Source organism: Rhinolophus hipposideros, assembly GCF_964194185.1.
Source record: "Rhinolophus hipposideros genome assembly, chromosome: X".
Classification (NCBI taxonomy): domain Eukaryota; kingdom Metazoa; phylum Chordata; class Mammalia; order Chiroptera; family Rhinolophidae; genus Rhinolophus; species Rhinolophus hipposideros.
In genome coordinates this window covers 110124001-110146099 of record NC_138046.1, presented here as the reverse complement: position 1 = coordinate 110146099, position 22099 = coordinate 110124001, and the positions used below count along the sequence as shown (strand labels likewise).

The following is a 22099-nucleotide window of genomic DNA, read 5'->3' as shown; positions in this document are numbered from 1 at the left end:
GGCTGATCAGTCATTCTGGCAAATCCACATGAGAATGGCTGATGGGTCTCATTTGGACCATTCTGAGGTGGATCTTCTGCAGGGCCTCAGGTGGGCCCCTGAGCAGTTGAGCCACCCTTGTTAAAAGGGCGAACTTTCTACAGTGAATTACCTGTGCACAAGCTGTGGCCTTGGGATCTGCATCTGAAAGGAAGTGAAGCTAAGACCCCACATTTACATCTGTTCAGAGAAATGGGATGAGAACCTAATGAAATACAGGTGCTATCAACCAACCCTGGCAGACACAAAGCAGAAACAGCCCACCCCTAACCTATGGCAATAGGCTCCCAGGACCTCCTGGTGCATCTGTGAACAACCAAAATTATTCTCTTGATGACTGATCCAGTGGTTCAAGGGCAGAATGCCCTGACTGCTGTGGACCTGGACCCCACAGATTAACATCCTGCGGGCTGACCTTGTCAGGAGGGACTGAGGAAGTGAAAAACAGCCCTGCTGGCAGCTAGGTCATGATGTTCCCAGCTGAAGATAAATAGCACTCATGGAAAAGAAATAATGTCCAGAAAAGGCCAGTCCGTGACCATGTTTGGAACTAGACAGAAGCAAGGCCACTTCTCAACAAGGAAAATGATTAACAGTCCCCCACCTTTGACTAACAAGACTCACTGCTGCTCCTTTACCAATCACAATTCTAGTCCCTTCTTAATCTCCTCATCTGTCTCTCTCTCTCTCTCAAAAAAAAATAGCCCAATTATTGTATTGCTGCTGCCTCTTGACAACATAGAATTCAGAACATGTCCCTGCCCCCTAAAACTCTCCTTAGAATCCCTCAACACCTGTCTAAACCTTGTAATTATTCTCCTCTCTGGTCCCTCTTACTGAAGTGCCCCAGGTTCCCCTGGAGTGAATTCTTGCTAGCTGCAGCAAGTGAAAAGAAGCTAATTTGGTTTGACTACAGGTGTGTCCCTTATGGTCTTCTATTGGTTGGCATCAGCAGTGGCCTCTTTGCTTGCTACCAGATGATTAACATCAGAAAAGACGCTAAGGGGGACAACCAGTTGACTCAGTTGGTTAGATGGCAGTACTCATAGCACCAATGTCGCTGGTTTGATTCTAACATGGGCCAGTGAGCTGCGCCCTCCACAACTAGATTGAAGACAACGACTGGACTTGGAGCTGATGGGTCCTGGAAAAACACACGGTTCTCCGATATTCCCCAATAAAATTTATTTAAAAAAAGACGCTAAGGAAAAGAAAACAAATATCACCATTTGCAAATGTCTGCCATTTATTCTTCTCTCCTCTTCCTCCCACGTAAATCCTGTCTTTGCCTTTGTTAGATGGAATTGATCTGTTAGTGGCTTCTTTGGTACACATGGGAAATAGCATGCTAATCGCTGTCTATATATGTCTCTGAGTCAGTCTGCACTGTGGTAGATGGTTACTGAAGATGTGTAAGTAACAGTTGGGGTCCCCACTGTGGCTCCGCATAGTTGATACTTTAAGTTCAGTATCAGACATCTCTCTCTTTAAAATGTCTCTCCACTATGTCTTCCAACTTGGGTTCCAGCTTTCCAACAAGTTACTTAATTCTTTTTGTGTGTGTGTGTGTGTGCAAAAAATAAACAAATTAACTTTATTAAGTTACCACTTCTGTCCTTACATTGATTTGTTTACAAAAATATCAGTTTGAAATTCATTATTGAAAGTGAGTACACACAATAAATAGAAAATAGGGATGTGTGGTGCTGGAGGCATATTAACCAACTTAACTTCATCTGTTGCCCATTGTTGTAGACACAATTTAACGCACAATCAGCATTATTGAAAGAACAAAGTACCTGGGAGAAGGTTGCAAACTATGAGAAAAGTAGCTTAAAGCTCTGGACCACTCACAAAAAAAAAAGAACAAGTATTCACTGTTTATCAGGGAGCTAATCTCACTATATCATTGAATTACCTACCACTTCCCATAAGAACAATTTAAAAATTAGAAAAGTATCAGGGAACCTTCATTAATAGTATTTTTAAGTCAAAGCTTTTACTGTAAGTATCTGATGATTACTCAAATATCCTAACCCATGAGGCCAGCCTATGACAATAAGTTATAAATAGTCTGAATTTAATAACTTAAATGTGATATGGTTAATATAATATATACTGGGTGAGTATCTCAACTAACCTCTTTCAGGTAATGGAACTAAAAGGTTTAAATTTACAGTTTCAGTTTCTGCTCAGAAGAGTGATATCGGTATTCTAGCAATAGCGATGACGTCCCATTATTATAAATATGCTACTGTACACATTAGTTTGAATTATACTTGATTGACTTCTATGTACACGTGGTTCCATATTCCAAGTGCAGATTTTCAATGGTGTAGGTTTATCATCAAAGCTGGGTTGAACAAGTGATTTCTGACTTCTAAAAATAAATGATAAAAGCATGTTCTAAAAGTGAATAAACTAAAATTACAGGTAGGTGACCAGTTCCAGTTCTTTTTTCTCTTTACGTGTGATGAATTTCATGAAGCATTAATTCCCAAGGTATACTTGTTTCTGGACCATACAGCTTACATGCTCTTCTTTCAAAGGCAGCTATCATCTGCTTTACAACTTCATCGAAAAATAAGGTGGCAAGCTGAGAGTGTAGGAGTGAGCGAAATTCAAAAGAAATTGCAAAATCCAAGGTACAATTTCTCGGGTAGCCAGGAAGACCTGGGCTAAAATGCCAAACAGTCTCCAAATGATTGAAAAGCTTCCCATCGGTACAGGATGCCTTTACCAAGTGTAGTTTCACCAAGGTTACTAATGATGTATAGCGCTCCAACACAGGGGGAAACCCAATTTCTAATCGTGTTTTGCAATATCCAGATCTCTTTGATATTATATCTGATTTTTTGCACCATGGAACAAAATGCTTGTAATCCTCCATTCCTGATATGACATCATACATTTTCTGCATAGAGTATCCTATAATTCTCCTCTCTGAATATTATTTTCTTTTGTTTATTAATGGTGCAGCTACTGTGAAGAAAGTTCTTGCATATATCTCCTTAGGCAACACTGAAGTATTTGGTGGAAGAGTTCTGCTCATCAGTATACCACAGGAAGCCAAATATCTGACATTCAGCGTAGGCCCCTGCGCCGGATTGGGGGCTCCAGCTGCTGTCGTCGACTTTGGACGACAACCCGAGACCGAGACCACCTTTCTCAGGGCCCTTTGACCAGTCCGAGCTGCCATGTTCGTCTCACTGAAGCCAGTCACCAACTCCGGGACCAAACCCACAGCACCGCCCTACTTAATTCTTTCTCTTTTCTGCAGCCCACCAGAAAACAAACAAAAAAATCCCCAATCACCCAAACTCCAAAATGACATCAAAAAAGCCTCCCACTTTATTAGGCAGAGCAATTTATCTCACTTAAGCCTCTACCTCCTGAACACTGAGCAACTTTGCAGACCTGAAAACTCATTAATGAATGAGAAGTGGAAACTAACCTGAATATCCAATAATAGAATAGTTACTCATAAGTATAGTGTATCAGCCTAGTGCACTCTCTTGTAGCTGTTAAAAGATGCAATTAAGGCACCTAGAAACAAGGAAAATTGTTTATGAAAACTAAACATAATTATAAAAAATGGTGAACAGCATGATTACAACTAGGTAGCAATCTATGTGTAGCTCAGGGCCTAACCTGGGTAATGGGAGGGATTTACTAGGTATGACTTGATGTCATGAGCAGTAGGCCCATCAAAGTTCTATTTGAATGACGAACAAAGGAACCTGATGGAAAGAACCAGGGTTTGGGAATAGGGTGAGGTGAATGAGGCACTTTCACAAAGTTGAGTGCCAAACAAACAAAAAGGCTTCAGTAAGCAAGATAAAAATATTTTAATATGATAGTTTTAAAAATAAGAATTAAGGCCAAAAAAAAACAATCCATGATGAACACAGTATCTAAATTTTAAGGGAAGGTTCGACCCTGCACTTTCACAACTCTGAGAGCGAGCACCTCACTTGCCTTACCCTAGTCCTGGCTCTAATAAGGACAGTGATTAGCCATGTAGGGCCACTGGCTCTCTCCCACCTCTAGACTGAGCCCCACTGCGAATAATGGCTACCCTTACGAACCCCCAAAAGAGGGAAAATCCAAATGTACACACTTGGTTAGGGAATGGTTGATCAAAGGGGTTCCTGTGTATATACAGCAATCCCCCCTTCTCTGTGGTTTTGCTTTCTAAGATTTCAGTTACCCACAGTCAACCACAGTCCACAAAATTAAATGGAAAATTCCAAAAATAAATTCATGTTTTAAATTGTGCACTGATCTGAGTAGCATGATGAAAACTCACGCTGTCCAGCCCAGGACATGAATCATCCCTTTGGCCCCCATCTCCACAATGCAGATGCTACCACCCATCAGTCACATACCGTGTTTCCCCAAAAATAAGACCTAGCCGGACAATCAGCTCTAATGTGTCTTTTGGAGCAAAAATTAATATATAAAATAATATAGTAAAATAAGACTGGGTCTTGTATTAATTTTTGCTCCAAAAGACGCATTAGAGCTGATTGTATAACTAGGTCTTATTTTTGGGAAAACACGGTAGTATATATGGGGTTTGGTACTATCAGTGGTTTTAGGCATCCACTGGGGGGGGGGTGGACAGTATTACTGTAGTCCAATGTCAAGTACATCTTTCAGGGGCTCTTGCTGGAACAAGGAGCTATAGCAAAAAAAAGAGCTCTACCGTAAAGAGCCACTCTATGAATGTAACCTAGTTGAGTGATTGTTGGAGATTTTTAGAGTGTGAAATGGAGGCATGGCTATGAGTCAGAAAAAGCAAAGGACACCACTGTAGTAATCTGGGTCCCTGGAGCACCACTGTCCTTGTAGGAGCAAAAGCTGAAGGAGGTGCGACATCTTTGCATAACAATATATGTGGGACAAACCAGAATCTCCCAAGCATCTTGAAAGCAGGCATTTAGAGATGATATTTCTGTATATTCTGTAGGTTGGGGGTCGAGGGAATGAAGAGAGATCCAGTTTTATAGTTGTAAACCTATTGAACAACCAGGCTGGGGGGGAGGGGGGGCCTGTGAAAACTCCAATTCTCTATGCAAGGACTAGAGGGCAAAGACCCTGAACAAAAATGACTGTACCAGGGAAATAACATAATAGTTGTGTAAAATCTTTTCAAGTTATTGTTCTAATGTCATCTTTTCAACTAACGAAAGGAAAAATGAAGCAAGTGTTGCATCGACAAAGTTACCTATGTAGAACCTGGCCCAATAGCCTGAGTTCAGCAAACTTCAATGACAACATCTCACATGATTATCTGAGCATGAAATGTGTGAGGTTTTATTGAGATCAAAACCTTCATTTGCCTAGTGTTATTCTTACTAGAAAACGCTAGGTGAAGTTTCTATGAAGATAAAATGCCTGTAGGAGGAGGCCTAAAATCAGCACTGTGTATTAAAATTGAAAACAAATTAACAAAAAACCTATGGCCAGTGATTCTAATATGTAGCCAAGATTGAGAATGAACCAGACCACTGCTGTTCAACAGAACTTTCTTCAATGATGGAAATGTTATACCTGCGTCATCCAATAGACTGGCCACTAGCCATGTGTGGCTCTCATTTGAGCCCTGAAATGTGGCTAGCATGACTGAATTTTTAATATTGTTCAATTATTTTTTTAATTTTTGTTGAGGAATGTTAGGGAACAGTGCATTTCTCCAGGGCCCATCAGCTCCAAGTCATTGTCGTTCAATCTAGTTGTGGAGGGCGCAGCTCAGCTCCAAGTCCACTTGCCCTTTTCAGTCTTTAGTTGCAGGGGGCGCAACCCACCATCCCATAGAGGGCATTGAACCGGCAACCTTGTTGTTGAGAGCTACGCTCTAACCAACTGAGCCATCCGGCCACCCCACAATCTTGTTCAATTTTAAGTAATTTAAATTTAAATGTAAATAGCCATATGTGGCTAATGGCTACTGTATTGAACAGCACAGCTCTCGTGCAGTGGTGCTCAAATTTTGGCTGGCATCAGAGTCACCTGAGGAACTTGTTAAAAATACAGAGGTCAAGCTTGCCTGAGCAAGCCTGGGACTCTGCTCTTTGTTAGTTCTCCAGGTTTTTCGTAGAGACACTTCACAAACTTACGGGGGGCCTTGGCAAATAAGCAGATTCTGACTTAGCAGATCTGGGATGAAGTCGGAGAGTCTGTATTTCTAACAGGAGCCCTTGCCCTGCCAATGCTGCTGGTTAGGAGACCACGCTTTGGGTAGCAGGGCTGTAGATTTTGATTATATTTGTTTCAAGGTAAATTCCAAGTGGATGCTATTAGCCATTTTCAAATGTTCTCAGTGAAAGTTTTTTTAAAACTTTGTTTTAAAAATTGAGATAAAATTGACATAATGTGTAAGTTTAAGATGTATGTATTTATTTGATGCATTTATATATTGCAATATGATCGCCACAGTAGCTTTAGCTAATACCTCCATCACATCACATAATTATCATTTATTTTTTGTGGTGAGAACATTTAAGATCTAGTCTCTTAGCAATTTTGAAGTCTACAATACAGTGCTATTGACTATAATCACGATGCTGTGTATGAGATCTCCAGAACTTCATCTTCTAGTTGTAAGTTTGTACCCTTTAATAACATCTCTCCAGAGCCCCCAACCAGGGCAAGAGGTGTTTGGGACATCAACTGCCCTTTCACTTCCCGCCTCCTGTTCAAACCTGGTTAGCTACATTTTATCCTCCTGCCCCAATTCGCTAACATATTGGAAATGCCAGCAACAGCTTGAAGACTAGGAAGAGGTAGAAATCCAAGGTAAATGGCATCTTGATCAGGTCTGTAGTGTGTGCAGTGCATTATTTTTCTTTCTTAATTTACTGCCTGTTCCAGAAAAAAGAGCCCGTGTGTGTGTGTGTGTGTGTGTGTGTGTGTGTGTATGTGTGTGTCAAGAGGAGAGGAGTGAGAGTGTTGTTTAGAGAATTTACTAGTTGTCACAGATCACTATAACTGAAAAATGCAAGTTCTGCACAGCTTATGGCATAGAAATGGGATTTAACCTGTATTTGCCAATATCAAACAATTGTATTTGCTATAGATATTAGAAAAATATTCCCTAAAATTATTGCTAAAATTTGATAATAAGTATAGATTCCAGATTAGTCAATAGAAAAGGGGATCTTCAGTGGGTCAGAAACATTACATTGTCTTAACATGGGCTGACTTTTTTTTTTGGGGGGGGCTGACTTTTTAAGTATCAGGAAGTTAAATGCCTCTTTTAATGGGAAATAATGGGCACCCTCTTTTTATTTCTACATACTAGTGTGTTCCACAGTGTCACCCATACATTGGGGCGGCTGCTCCTTTCTTAATAACACTTCAAGCCTACAAAACTCACATTTAGATAAAAGAACTGAATTGTGCACTGTGCATCTCAATTACAATCTGTTACAAATTGCAGATGCAGGAGAAAGGTGGGCTTTGTGAAATGGCTGGCATCCCACAGCCTGCCTGTGGGGAAGGGAGTATTGTCACCCAGGTCCTGTCTTTTCTGATCCTGGAGCAGGCCCTGGGTGGAGAGTCTGTCTGACCATTGTTGCTGGGGTCACCTTTACCTGTATTTTGGTTGGGACTTCCAGAAATTATCATCACCCACCTTCCCGCTCTTTCTCTTCTTCCTTGACCACTCCTTCTCAAAAGTCCATTCCAGCTTATTTTCTTCCCAACCCATAAATGCTGGCATCTTTCAAGATTCAATCCTAGGCTTTCATTTTATGAGGTATGATCAAAAAATATGGTGAATGTTTAAATTTAAAAAGAATTATTACAGTAAAAGACACATTGCCATTAATCCCCCTCAAAATGTTCCCCCTTGTTTCAAACACACTTATCCCATTGCTCTTGCCACTTTCTGTGGCAGTTCTGGAAGTCTTCTTTTGTGAGTATCTCTATGTTATCCTCCAACAGGACAACACCCCGTGTCACACATCACTTCTGGTATGGCAATTTCTGTCAAATAAAAACATTACGGTGTGTCCTCATTCACCTTATTCACTGGATCTGGCACTGTGCGACTTCTGCCTCTTCCCAAAGTCAAAGTGATTCAGGACAGTGAGGCAGCCACGACAGCGCAACTAAAGACATGAAAGAGGACTTTCAGAACTGCTTCAGAAAGTGGCAAAAACAATGGGATAAGTGTGAGGGAGTATTTTGAGGGGGATTAATGGCAATGTGTCTTTTACTATAATAATTTTTTACATTTAAACATTCACTGTATTTTTTGATCACACCTCGTATAGTTAGCTGCTATATTGTGGAGACATATCAGTTTTTGACACTTGCTTTTTAAATTGTACCTTCTGTTATTGCACAGCATCCCTCTTCAGTCTCTTGTGGGTTCTTTTATCTTCAATTCCTCCTTTTCTGATAATAATATTGCCATTTCTGTTTTTCATGATATCGATCTGCTAGCTCTTTGTTCCTTATAAATTATCATGTAAGACTGATATATAGACATGCATTGCTTAACAACAGGGAAACGTAGAGAAATGTGTCATTAGGCGATTTCCTCGTGCGAACATTATAGAATGTACTTACACAACCTAAGTGGTATAACCTACTGCACACCTAGGCTATAATCTGATGGGACTACCATCGTGTATGTGGTCCATCATTGACAGAAACATCGTTATACAGTACATAACTGTACTTGATTTTATTCCTTCTATATTGTATTTATGCTGTATCATTTTACTTTGATGGTTCTTTTTCCTTATTTATTTATTTATTTATTTATTTATTTTTTAATTGGGGGAATGTTGGGGAACAGTGTTTTTCCAGGACCCATCAGCTCCAAGTCAAGTTGTTGTTTTCAATCTCATTGTGGAGGGCGCAGCTCAGCTCCAAGTCAAATCATTGTTTTCACTCTAGTTGTGGAAGGTGCAGTTCACTGGCCCATGTGGGACTCGAACTGGCAACCTTGGTGTTATGAGCACCACGTTCTAACCACAGGCCACCCACTTTATCCTTATTTTTGCTACTTTTATTAAGTCGCTATCCTATTTTTCTGTTCTTACTAATATGGACATTCCATTGTACTTTTCCATTCTTTTAATGGCAACTTATTATTCTCTGGTATTCTTTTTTTTTTTTTTTTCACTTTCCCAAAATTTATTAAAGAAAAAACAATGATGATAAATCTCTAGAACATGGTAAATTTTCTGGGACTCTTCCCTCGAAAATGTGACATTTGATTTCCAAACACATGCCAGAGTGTACATGGTTCCCAATTGTACTAAATAGGTGAGAGGCTGAAATCCTCAAGTGTTCATCTGCCAACTTTCCCCAGGCTGTGGTCTGTCTTTGGCTCGGCAATAATTGCCTGAACAGCTACTATGGCTTCATTAACGTTTGCCTGTAGCTCTCTGAGCTCTTTATGCAGCAATCGCAGAATTTGAGCGGCTTCATTAAGAATTGCATCTCCTGTGCCAAAACCAAGCATATGCTTGTCTAAAGCAACAGGCAAGCCCCTTTTGTTTGATTTGCTTTTGCAAAATGTGAATTGCCTTAAGCATTACCAGGTAATCATTCTGAGGCTGAATCTGAAGATTAGCCAAAGCCATTAACACCAGCCTTAAAATCAGAATTATTTATATCCAAATTGATCAATGGCTCTGCATTTTTAGCTGCATTGTCAGCATTTCTTGTATTATCAGGTACCAAGTCCTTGTATTTTTCAGCATTATCTCCATACTCAAGTGTAACAGCTAAACCAAGAAACCAGTCAATTGTGTCTTGTCGATCTTGAATCTTGAAAGGACAATGAACATCTCTGAGATACTTTTCAAAGAACTGGGGCCAGTAACCGTTGTGGATATTTCTTAAATTAACCTCTGTCTTCAATCTTGTAGTGTCTGATTTTCTGGTCTTCAAGCCAAACAATAAAGTTTCTAAATTCTGTTTCATCTTTGTAGTTGAAGCCAGCAGGGTTGTGGTAGTCGAGGGCTGTCAGCGTGCCTCAGAACACAGTCACCGCTTCTGGCTCTAGTCCCCGGGGTTTAGGGCTTCGGCTGGGAGAGAAGTGAGGAGATGCGAACCGCTCAGGCACCAGAGATGTGGCGAGAGCTATTCTCTGGTATTCTTAATCAATTGCATATTTTGTTATCGTTATTTGAAAATAAGCAGCCTCAACTATTTTCTCACCAAGACAGTCTTTTTCTTTGTGTCCCCTACCCCAATAAGATGAGACGATTAGACTGTTTGCATTTCCCGTCCCCTTCTCGCCCTAGTTGAGAAGTTTCAAGTGCTCTTTCCCTACTCCACCTCCATGCTCACCACATCCAATGCCTAGGTTTTTCTGAACTAATTTAGTTCTAGATTATTATTAAAATTGCCTTTGCAGCAACTTCATTTATTTTAATAATCCTTATCTAGTGCTCATATTACATATTCCAGGACATTCATTTATGATTGTTTTAGATGAAACTACATAAGTATATTTTAAAAAAAAACAAGATATTTATTTAATACATTCAGTACAAGGGCTTAACCAGAGACTTAATTTAAAAACAGAAACTAAACAAATATGACACCACAGTTGAAGATACAGAGTCCTATACAGAAATCAAGGACAGACCACCTAAGGAAAAAAAAAAAGATAGCACAATGAGAGAGGCTGGACAGCCCGGGTCAGGGCTCTTGGCTGGAGACCTGCTTTGCGAAGGTTTCTTCTTAAAGGCTGTGGGGTTTTTCCAGAGCTCGGCAATGGTCTATCAATGTTGGGTTCTCCTAGCAAGCTCTGGATGGAGAGCAGGATGGTCCTGACTTCATACAGGGGAGACCACTTGTCATTCAGGATATCCATGCAGATGTTACCCTGGGTGTCCACGTTTGGGTGATAGCAGGGTGTAAGAAACTTCACTGTGGGCACGTTGTAAGGGTAATCACTGAGGAACTCTAGGGAGATCTTATACCTCAGGTCTTCATATACTGTGCCAGCTGTTCCATGGATGCCCTCTCCACCCCCATTTTAAAAGGTTATCTGATTCAAGGAAGGCAGAAATTCTTTTGTCGCCAGACATTATAAGGGTCGTTGGCTCTTGCTGTAACCTCTTGCCCATGAGGCTCCAGGCGGTGCCTCTGCTAGGCTTGGCTCCTTCACCGGCTGTGGCAACACTGGCAGCGGTTGGGTTGCAGTTCTGGGAGGACATCTGGGAGGCGCTGGCAGGGATATAGGAACGCAGAGAACACAACTGTAACTCCATATTACATATTTTTAAAAATACAATCATTATCTGCTTAATTTAAAGTTCAGTACTTGAGGCCTCTGTTTTTATTCATTTGTTGCTTGATAAGAATGATTTCTTGAGTATTTTTCTGAAATAGGTCATGTGGTGGTTAAAATGTTTTTAATTCTTAAAAAATTAAAAATATTTTCTTTTTCACACTGGTAGATGAATGAAATACTGGCTGGGTATGGGATTTACAGTCCTTTACATTCAGTCCTTTACATTCAGTATCATCTTCTAGCTTCTAGGACTTCTAGTTTTGTATAAGAGAAGTCCAATAATCATTTTACTTTTCATTTGTAGATAATTTATTCTTTCTGATTGGAAACTTGAGATTTATTTTTCATTCGAGATTTAGAATTTGACCAAGGTATGCCTAAGTATGTATATCAGCTGTTGTCACAATAATGCTATGTAACAAACTACCACAAACATCTCATTGGCATTAAACAGTAAGCATCTGGGAGGCGGCTGCTTCACTACCCGTGAGTGTGGTGGGTGGCTGGCTACCAGTGGGCGCCGCCACTGTTGTTGCCAGCCACAGATAGGTACCCGTGGACCCCCATGTGTGTGTGCTACCGCAACCACTGCTGAGGCAACAGGCGCAGGAAGAGGAGGCGTGGGAGCTACAGCTGCTGTACGGTACTCCGGAGGGTCTGGCACTGGCCACCACCAACTGCATCATCCCTCCACAACCCGCCTCCAGGGTCTTAGGCTCTGTGTGTGCCACCCAATGGTGGGGTGGGGGTGGGGTGGCTCCCAGCCGCAGCGCCAGCGGGGACCGGAGGCGGCGCAGTGGACACCGGGAGCTTAGAGGTCAAGTTACAGAAGTTTTACGTGTTAACCAAGATGCTGCTTCAGGCAGACCTCCCGGGCAGCCGACTACCGCCACTAGGGAAGCCCTTATCACCCGACAGCGCAGATTACTTAGTCCCGGGATATGGTCTCTGGAGGTGCGGCTGGGCTCCAGCTCTGAGAATGGCAACGGCAATCCTTTTCAGGGTCACACCTGTGCTGGGCCTCCAAGGAGGCAGGTAGCAGTTACCTGGGCAGCGCTGGCCCCGGAGGTGGTGGTGAGGACACCAGCCCAGGTCCCGCCAGCCCTCTGGGCTCAGAATCTGGTTTGGAAGCGGACACGATGGTGAGGCCGTGCCCGCACCAGGGCTGGGCGGAGGCCCGGGTCCACCGCAGCGGACACTGCTGGACATCTTGATGCGCGTCTTCCCAGGCCACTGGGAGGCATCCTGGAGCTGGTGTTGCAGGGCTGCGGTGGTGACATAGTGCAGGCCATTGAGCAAGTGCTGAACCAGTACCTTGGGGTCCTGGCAGCTGGCCTCAGCCTCAGACCTGCCGCACCCCCTGATAAGGCCGCGGTGGGTGCAGTAACAGCTGCAGAGGACTGGTGCCCAGGCTGTGTCGACACCCCTGCACACGGGGGTGGGGTGGGAGTGGGGGACGGGGAAGGGGACGGCCGCCTGCCTGCGCCGCTGCAGGCTGGCCCGCTGCATCTCCGCACAACAGACCTTTGTTGGCCAGTGCCATGGCTCTTGGGGCGCTGGGATCGCTGAGCAGCCGCTCGGCCTTCTCACCGCAGCCCAACGCCAGTCACTTCGGCGCTGATGTGGGTGCCTACCGGCCCGATGCGCCTCTCGGCCTCAGCCCCCTGTGCCTCGCCTACTCCGCAGCGGCTTGGCCTTCATGGCTCCCTACTCCACCGCCGGCCTGGTGCCCACATTCGATTTCCGCGGGCCCATGGCCTGAGCCTTCAGCGATTTCGTGTGTGACCGTTCCGCAGCCGCCACTGCTGTACACAAGGAGCTGACCTACGGTGGCGGCCTGTATGGACTTATGGTCAATGGAGCCCCTGAAAAGCAGTAGGCCAAGGGCGCCCGGCAGGGACCTGTGGGGAGAGTCCCAGACAGCAGTCTCTCCGCCTGGCTTGGGGAGGTACTAGCTCGGGTAGTGAATGAACATCAACTGTGACTGGTTGGCCGTCAGCTGTAACCGGTTAGCCAATTGGCTACTGATGTAACTGCCCGGGCTGTGTTGATTGGTTGGTTGGTTGGCAGGCAGAAAAAAATGAATGGCACACTAGGATCCTGTGGATCCTACTGCATGTGTCTCGCCCCCAGCAGCCAGCAAGAACATAGTGGTATGACTCCCCTATCTATGGCTCCGTGGTGTTCCTTTTTGGCCTCACCATATCCTGCGTTCTTATGTGGGGAGCGGGAGCTGAGACCCCGCATGACACCCCGCATGACAGACCCCAGCCTTGTTCCCAAGGGTTGCCAGCCCCTGTTCCCCAGGTGCGCTCTCTGCGCCCTTGCTGGGGCTCTCCCTCTCCAAGGCGCGTTTTCAGTTTTGTTTTGAAGGGTGAGAAGGTGGGGACAGCTGAGCAAAGAGGAGCAGCCACAGACGCAGATGTTTTCGGAGGAGCTGCGCAGCGGGGATCTGCACCCCAAGGTTCTCCCCCGGTGTCCAGGTTCTTGGCGTCTGGAGCAAAGACTTGAACGAGATACCGAGATAAAGTGGTGAAAAAGCAGTTTATTAGAAGAAAAGGTATACTTTAAAGAAATAGAAGTGGGCCCGAGCAGAAAGCAGTGGCTCAAGGGCCACTATTAAAAGGGATAGTACACTCCAAAATGTGTGGAGTGGGCTGAGGAAAAGAAGAGGCTAAAAAAAAAGGGGGGGGGTGCCAAAGGGCCAAGGGCCTGGGCTCAAAAAAGGGCCTGACTGGGGAGAACTTTGAGTTTTTATCCCTTTTTCTCTAGAATGGGCTGTTCCTTTCCGGGTGTGAGATCACTTGATTGACACCTGTGATTGACAAGAGGCTATTACCTCATCTTTTTAGACTGCACATGTTCTTTCTAGAATTCAGTGTTATAATGAACTTCCTGGCATATGTATGATATTATAATGATGGCATAATGAGGCACAGGTGAAACAAAGGCCATTGTGGCCTTTACTGCACAGGTGTGAGTGACTGGTCTAATCTAGTTGGGTATTTTGTGCCCATTTGTTTCCTCATAGGGGTAGATAATTACAGTGAGAAGGGGAAGTTTTGGACAGAGAGGGGAGGTCTTTTGGGCGGTAATGCAGAGACCCAATGTATATCTCTAACTGCCTGCTTTGTTTTCCCCTTGAGAGATGTGATCCCCATAAAACCTCTATGGGAAGTTGAGGGACAGATGGTCTTCTCTGTATCTGCTTCTTGCTGGGCAGGGGCATAGAGCTGTCCCTACCTACTGGGGGATTCACGGAACTCTCACCCTATCTGATCTCAGATGAGAGGAAAGGATCTCGAGATCCGCCTGGAAGACCACATTGGCTTCTTTGGTTGCCACTGGCAATCTTGCTGGGGTATCCTCTGTATCCCCAAGGCCCCTGAAAGAGGAAAAATTGATTTTAATGACTAAATCCGTTAGCTCTATAGAGCCTATGGCAATTCAGTCACTTAGGTGGCCTCAGTTGTCTAGGAGCTGGGCCCAAAATGGGTTGGAAAGAACATTAGGCTTCAATGATTATAATCAACAAGTATACTGGCCTGGGGGTGGTGGTGTCTGGAATGGCTTGGGGGATGTTGGGAAGTCACAGGCTTTTAAGCAGTTGTCTGAAGCAGGGATGAGAGACATTCTGAGGAGCAATCTTTAGTCTTGGATTCAGAAACTGATTAGAAGAATAATCAAAGTCAGGGACTAAAGAGCTAAGAAACTAGGGAAAAGGAGACTTAAAATTTCTATAGTGAGGGGGCTCCCATATCACCAAGGCTCCCCAACTTTTCGGAAGGCATAAATCTTGCGAATTCAGAGGCTACAGCCACCACACACGCTCCTGCGTCTCATTTAGGTATGCCCATCCCACTGGCACGTGTGAGCTCAAATGGATAGGATAGTCCGAGAGTATGTCTTCTTTGTCTCCCCTTTCCTTTAAATAATTTTAAATATTCACTCTGACAAATATAAATTTAGGATGTATTAAAAAAACAATAAGCATCTATTGATCACTCACACATCTACAAATCTAGGCTGGGTTTGACTCTGAGATTTAGGTTGGGTGCAGATCTTGGTATATTTTTTCATCCTCCTCAGATCAGGAGCCTCCCAAAGCATGCTCTCCTCATGGCAGAAAGCAGAAGCACAGGATAGGGAGCACACCATGCAGGTATAATTCAAACTTCTGCTTTTATCATGTGCACTAACAGTCCATTGGCCAAAGTGAGTCACACTGACAACTTAAAGCCAAGGGTTAGGGAAGTACAATTTGCTCATTCATGCTAGATCAAGGGGAGGGAATCAATATTTGTTGAAAAGTAATTTCATCTACTGTTATGTATAAATTACCTACTGTAAGTATCATGGAACCTATTGGGAACTTGGTGCACTTTTTTAATCTGTAAACTTAGTTCTTTGTTTTGTTCAAGGAAATTTTCTTTTATTACTGTCTTAATTATGCTACTCCATCAGGTTTTTTTCCTCCTTGATCTTCTATTTTTGCTTGTTATGTCTCCTAGAGCTATCCTCCAACATTCTTTTTTCCTATGAGTTCTGTATTTTTGAGATATTATGCTTTGAGATATTTCTTCCCCTTCACCCAGAATACTAACTCTGGCTGCAACAGTAGCCATCCTTTTCTTTAATTCATCTAACGTATTTTTAAGTTTGAAATCATGGCATCTAGTTACAGAAATTGTATGTATGGGAAGAGGTGTGCGTATATAGGGTAACCAGCTTCTCCTGGTTTACCTAGGACTTCCCTGGTTTTAGCATTGGAAGTCCTATATCCCTGTAACTCCCTCAGCCCCAGGCAAATCGGGACAGTTGGTCACCCTAATGCTGTATTTGAATCTCTGTAAATCCAGTTTTATTGTTTTTTAAAGTTGTGATCTGTCTCCTCTAGTAATTCTGTTTTGCTGGGTGCCTGTCCTATTTAATTTTCTCCTTCTGTCCGCTGAGAGCTCTTAGATGTTTCATTAGTTTTCTTTATCTACTACTGTACTGAGACCAATTGGGTCTCACCTGTCATGCACCAGGGCCTCAAATGAATTCAGTCATTAGTTTTATTGGGGGAAAGGAAAACTTAGAAGGCCAGGGTAGCAAGAGAAAGGAAAGCATGGGTCATCTTCTTCTCGTCATCCATTAGAGAAGAGTGCTGGTGCCACTGCACCCTCCTGGAAACATATGTAGGTCCATGTTCCCATAGAGGAACTTGCACTTTATTGCTCTCCTTTTATAGAATGAGCCTGAGAAAAGGACCTTATCAATGAGGGGACCTTATCAATACGAACTGCTTGGGTGCCAGGCAGTCTGGAGTTGGACTGTAGCTATTTAAAGGAGTTGTCTGGGAATTCCAGCTGCGGGCACTGGAAGGCTGTTCAGAGACACTTCTCCGTGGGTTTCTCTTGTTTCTGCATGTCTTGTGAGCAAAGACACTGACAGCTTTTATTTTAGACTAATTTCCCAGGAAGTTCATATAGTGAGCAGCCTTAGGAGATAGAGTCTCCCTGTGGAGCCAAAGACAAATTTATTTATGGGTGTAATAAAGATAGTGTCTCCCTCTAGAGTAGAATTTTGACAGGTTTACTTGCAGCCTCCTTTAAAATATTGGTATTTCCTAAGTGTGGGCTCCTCCTCTGTGACACTCATTCACTGCATATGCAGCATCCACTTGGGCCCACCTCTGTGTTGACACCATGGGACTTAGGAGTAGAGGAAACCAATGCAAACATGAAGCTCATGCTGCCTGTTGTGCTATGAGTAACAGTCCTTTGTCTCTGACCCAATATTCCTGCATCTTCTGCTGGCATCCATGAAACTGAGACAAACCAACTTGTTAGCTTTCAAGCAGGGAAAGTCTTATACCCTTCACAGTTCTCAACGGAGCCCATTAGAAGTCACGTGCCCTCCTGTCAAATACCTGAGTTAAGTGGAAGATTCCCTCCATACTCTGCTCTGCACAGCAAGCCAGAATGAGGTCACATTGGATAATTCTGCTTATTTTAATACAGTGGGTAACTGGCAATTACAGGGTGTTCAATCATCCCTGATCTCTATGGAGAAAGTCCCAATTTATGGAAGGGTTGCCTTCTAAGGATTTTTTAATATGTATTTTCCTATGGAAATAACTTGTTTTTTTTGAAATTTGTTTTCTTTGATAACCCTTTTTTTAAAAAAAAAAAAAAAAAGATTTTATTGGGGAAGGATAACAATGTGTACTTCCAGGATTTTTTCCAAGTCAAGTTGTTGTCCTTTGAATCTTAGTTGTGGAGGGCACATTTCAGCTCCAGGTCCAGTTCCGTTGTTAGTTGCAGGGGGCACAGCCCACACCATCTCTTGCGGGAGTCGAGTAGTCGAACCCACAACCTTGTGGTTGAGAGGACACGCTCCAACCAAGTGAGCCATCCGGGAGCTCAACGGCAGCTCAGCTCAAGGTGCTGTGTTCAATCTTAGTTGCAGGGGGCAGAGACCACCCGCCCTTGCAGGAGTCGAGGAGTCGAACCAGCAACCTTGTGGTTGAGAGCCCACTGGCCCATGTGTGAATCGAACACCGCAGCTTTCGGCATTAGGAGCGTGGAGCTCCAACTGCCTGAGCCACCAGGCCAGCTGGGAAATAACCTTATAAACAGCAGTTAGACCTAGCCCTAGTTATTCCTAGGCTAGCCCTCTAAACGTATTAAGCATTTTTAGTTTGCTGATTAAGACCTTGGGTTCTGGAGCCAGGCTATCTAGATTCAAATCGTGGACCCTCTATAAATTGGAAGTGTGTGATCTTTGACAAGTTACATAAACCTGCCAGTTTTCTCACTTGAAAATTGAGTTAACAACACTAACTACAAATAGGGCCATTTAAAAAACTGAATGAATAATGCATGCATTGTAAGCAACTCCTTTCCAAGCTTCTGTGATAACCATTCAATATTCTGGCCACTTATGTACACTTTCAGCAAACTTGATCATCACCTGTCGTCTCGCTCATATAATATATACTGTTGGAGATGATGCTTATTACCTACTTCTGTTTGCAGGAAAGGGGCTTCCATTAGACCAAGTATTCCTAACCTGAGGTCCATGGACATTTTTTTTAAACACAGCTTTAGTTAAGCATTTCTACATTCCAGACAGGTAGGGGAGAAAGGGTGGGAATGCACAATGAAAGACAGAGACATATTAGGGGAAATGTACCATAAAGATTTTTAATTTTTTGCTTAAAATAAAACCCTCCATAATATCAGACTCTTAAATAAAAGTTGGATAAAAAAACTTCATTGTTCTTAACTTGGCATTTATGTATATCTATTCATTTATGTGTAGAGTTTATTTTGGTACTACACTACTGTAAAATAATAAATTGAATTGTACACTTCAGAATAGTAGCTTCTTATGTAAATTACAACTCCATAAAAAGAAAGGGAGAGAGAAAACAGAAAAGTTCAGGAATCTGTTGAGTCCCACTGAAACAAGACAGAAGAACAAAAGAGCTGAAGGAGCAGGGACTGCTGGACAGTTGATCACTAAGCCAGGGGAGGGAAAAGAAAGAAAAAGGGGGGTGGGGTGAATTCCACTTCAGAATGTAACAAGGTCCCAACACCTGAAAGGTAAACAAATTCAACTCATTTTCAAATGCTTAGCTATTTATTTTCCTGCAAAGAAGCTAGAGTGCTAAAAAATGTAAACGCTTTTAAAGAGAGACAGACTAACACTTCCCAAAGTGCCTTTTTAAGGCCAGTGATTGCAGCCTGGGAAAAGTGACCTGGGCTCTGCAGGGGGACCCTAAGTGCAAGGGAGCTTTTGAAAGGGCTGGGGATTAGCAACTGTGCCCATATCCTTCCGCGCATTTGGGGGTCTCCCCTGTCCTCTATATAGGAGTGACAAGCATCATGTTTAGGTAGTTTTAACATTTTTTTCCCAAACAAACTTGTAAAAATTGCATCTCACACACTGTGCACCAATCATTTCAACTTAAAACACACACACACACACAGACACACACACATACACACACACACACACACACTTCATTTCACCAGCAGAAGCCTTAAACGAAAAAAAACAAATATCTGGAAGCGAAAACTATTAACCAAAGGAAGCTCAAAATGACGGCTTCAGGAGGGGCCCCGCCAGGCCCCAGGCCTCCTCAGTAGAAGCAGACGGTGTGCAGGAAGGTCCTGTTGGTCTTCTCCTCCAGCATCAGCAGCAGCTCATCGATCTCATTCTCCATGTCATCCGCGCACTGAATGTACTGGCACAGCTTACAGATGACGAACGCTCCCAGGGTGGCCTCCTCCTCGTTGTCCTCGATGTCCACGTTGACCACGTGCACTGGCTGGCAGGTCTCCTGCTCCCTGGAATACAGATATTCCACTACCTGGTCGTACACCTTCTCTTCGCAGGTGAGGATCAGGTCGAACTGGTCTCGGCAGTTCTGGAACCTTTCCGGCCTGGGCTTGATTCGCTTGTTTCTGTCCAACATATGCAAAATGCCATTCTGCCTGTAGAAGTATTCGTCTCTCTTAACCAGATCATTACATCTGCTCATAGGAGGTTCTGAAATCATAAATGTTTGGCTTGTCCCGTGTTCGTCCGGGAAGCTTCACGTGAGTCCCTGTCCCGAAGGACCGGACGTTGAATCCCCGTCTGTTGAGGATGCGGTGAGCCTCCATGCTCCGGTTCTGGTTGCTCCTGCACACAACGGCCACCCGCAGCTGCGAGGACGCCATGGTGGCGGCTGCCAAGTAAACACTTTCCCGCACCAGCGGGCCTCGCACTTGCCGCACCAGGATTTGGACTATCCCGCACCAAGACTGCACGGTACCGATTTCACTCTGTCCTGGACAGCGCCTCGAAATTTCCCGCACCGGGATTTGCAGTGTCCTGCACCGGAAAAGTCCGGTATCGATTTCACTCTGTCCTGGACTGGGCTTCACACTGTCCCGCACCGGGATTTGCAATGTCCTGCACCGGGACTCAGTGTCCCACACTGACAGTCACACTGTCCCACACCGAGAGACACACTGTCCCGTGCCGATCTCCCTCTGTCCTGGACAGGGTTTCACACTGTGCCGCACCGGGATTTGCACTGTACGTTACCGATTTCGCACTGTCCCGAGCCGGGACTCACACTGTCCCGTGCCGATCTCGCTCTCTCCAGCACCGACCTCGCTGGGACTATCACCCAAGTGCGTCACCTCCGCGCACAAGATGGCGCGAGGAGTGATCGGAAGTCCCGAGACAGAAGCAGTGGCGCACGCGAGGTATCGCGACGCAATACGCGCCCTTTGCGAGGCTCCCCGGCGGCCCCGTGCACACACAGGCACATAACGGTCGCCAGGCCAGTGACGCGCTACTGCTGCGGGCATGCGCGGCCCACGCCCCCTATCCTCACAGGGATGCTCACAGGGCGCCGGTTCGAGACCGCATCCTCCGTGGACACTTTTAGGACATCCATGAACTTAATGAGAAAACAAATAAACTTCTACCTTTATTTTATCTCACCTCTGACTGAAATGGAACGTTTCCTCTGCATATGAATACAGGTAAAAAAAACACACTAGTATTTAAATTTATCGACTAGAAATCACAGATGTTTGCATGGGAGATTTCACTGGTTGTAGATACCTCAAAACGGCAGATGTCATCACTACTTTGAAAGTACAGTAGTTATGAGTCACGCCACTAAACCTGATCCTTTAGTACATTTAAACATTAAACACATATTATTTATCATAAATTTATACTTTCAGGGTTGTATTTTAGTAATTGGCTTCCTTTGTAATGGCATGTTTTATTTTATGCACATGAAAATATTAATCTGAGAAAGCATCCATATGCTTCACCAAATGCCAAAGAGGCCTATTACCCAGGGGTTAAGAAGCTCTTTATCAGAGTAAGATTGGACTTATTCTTCCCACTCTATTCTCCCTTGTGAGAGGGCCAGCCCGTGGGTGGGAAGGGGTCTGCGCTTCTCCAGCCCTGCCTGTGAGTGAGTGGAGGAATCTCTCTAATATGCGGGTGCGGTGTTAGGAAATCTACTTGGTCCAGATCTAATTTATGTCCTCAAAGGTACATGCATCACGTGTAAAGCACTTACGTTGATGTCCAGCTGTCTGACTACCGATTATCTCTCTTCCAAATGTTCCAAACTATGGCAGAGATGTCAGTGATTAGCTCCCCTCAAACAGCAACATATAGTGAAGTGACAAACTGTAACCTATCATTTCAACCATATATCTTGGGGTCTCTCCACACATATGGTGGGGTTACTGGGGACAGGTCTATGTCTTGCCCTCCCAGAGGCACTGGAGAGGGCAGGGCGCTCAAGAGTCTCTGACCCCAGGGGTATCTGATACTGTTAGGACAGGGGATTTTCATGCTGGCGCTAAATCTTCTAGTTTTGACATTTGCATCTCTGGTATAATTCAAATTAATAAGTGTAATTTAGCTTGGGACTTTTTCAAAACTTTCTTTGGCTCTGCTTGCTGTGCATTTACTGTACAGACCAGTTTCAGTGTTTCTATTTACTTCCGCCCAGTGCTACCCTGTGACTTGGGAGAGGTTTTCCATCTGTATGACATCCACTCTCCTCGCTCCAACTTAAATCTACGTAACACATGCAAAGGTTGTGATAACCAGCATAACCGCACCTTCCCCCACCTCCAACTACAGGCAGAAGAAATTCACATCCTGATTAGAAAAGACAAAACAGACGGGACACAGTAGTTTGCAGTAGTTTCCAGCAGACTCTGCCCAGCCGACCATCCTCTTACTTTAATAAATCTTCCTTCTCTATTTCTACCT

The 22099-nt window shown here is 44.0% G+C and overlaps 1 protein-coding gene and 4 pseudogenes across 5 annotated transcripts; 1 reads left to right on the top strand and 4 right to left on the bottom strand.

The window, feature by feature from the left end:
* Positions 1–2503: 2503 nt before the first annotated feature.
* Positions 2504–3286, bottom strand: LOC308494619 (coenzyme Q-binding protein COQ10 homolog B, mitochondrial-like; the record flags this gene model as incomplete). Its single annotated transcript, XM_081042477.1, is given in 2 exon segments — positions 2504–2989; positions 2993–3286. Coding segments are annotated over 2 exon segments (732 nt in total). The 5' UTR covers positions 3239–3286.
* A 6063-nt stretch (positions 3287–9349) lies between these two features.
* Positions 9350–10350, bottom strand: LOC308495178 (RNA transcription, translation and transport factor protein-like; annotated as a pseudogene). The gene is made up of 3 exons: positions 10340–10350; positions 10225–10250; positions 9350–10038 (listed from the first exon to the last, which is right to left on the bottom strand). The product of its transcript is annotated as an RNA transcription, translation and transport factor protein-like (transcript).
* A 360-nt stretch (positions 10351–10710) lies between these two features.
* Positions 10711–11231, bottom strand: LOC308494859 (ubiquitin-conjugating enzyme E2 C-like; annotated as a pseudogene). Its single transcript has one exon. The product of its transcript is annotated as a ubiquitin-conjugating enzyme E2 C-like (transcript).
* A 247-nt stretch (positions 11232–11478) lies between these two features.
* Positions 11479–13187, top strand: LOC308495177 (doublesex- and mab-3-related transcription factor A2-like; annotated as a pseudogene). Its single transcript has 2 exons — positions 11479–11494; positions 11763–13187. The product of its transcript is annotated as a doublesex- and mab-3-related transcription factor A2-like (transcript).
* Positions 13188–19439: 6252 nt separating this feature from the next.
* On the bottom strand, positions 19440–20028 carry LOC308494604 (RNA polymerase II subunit A C-terminal domain phosphatase SSU72-like; annotated as a pseudogene). Its single transcript has one exon. The product of its transcript is annotated as an RNA polymerase II subunit A C-terminal domain phosphatase SSU72-like (transcript).
* Between the last annotated feature and the right edge of the window lie 2071 nt (positions 20029–22099).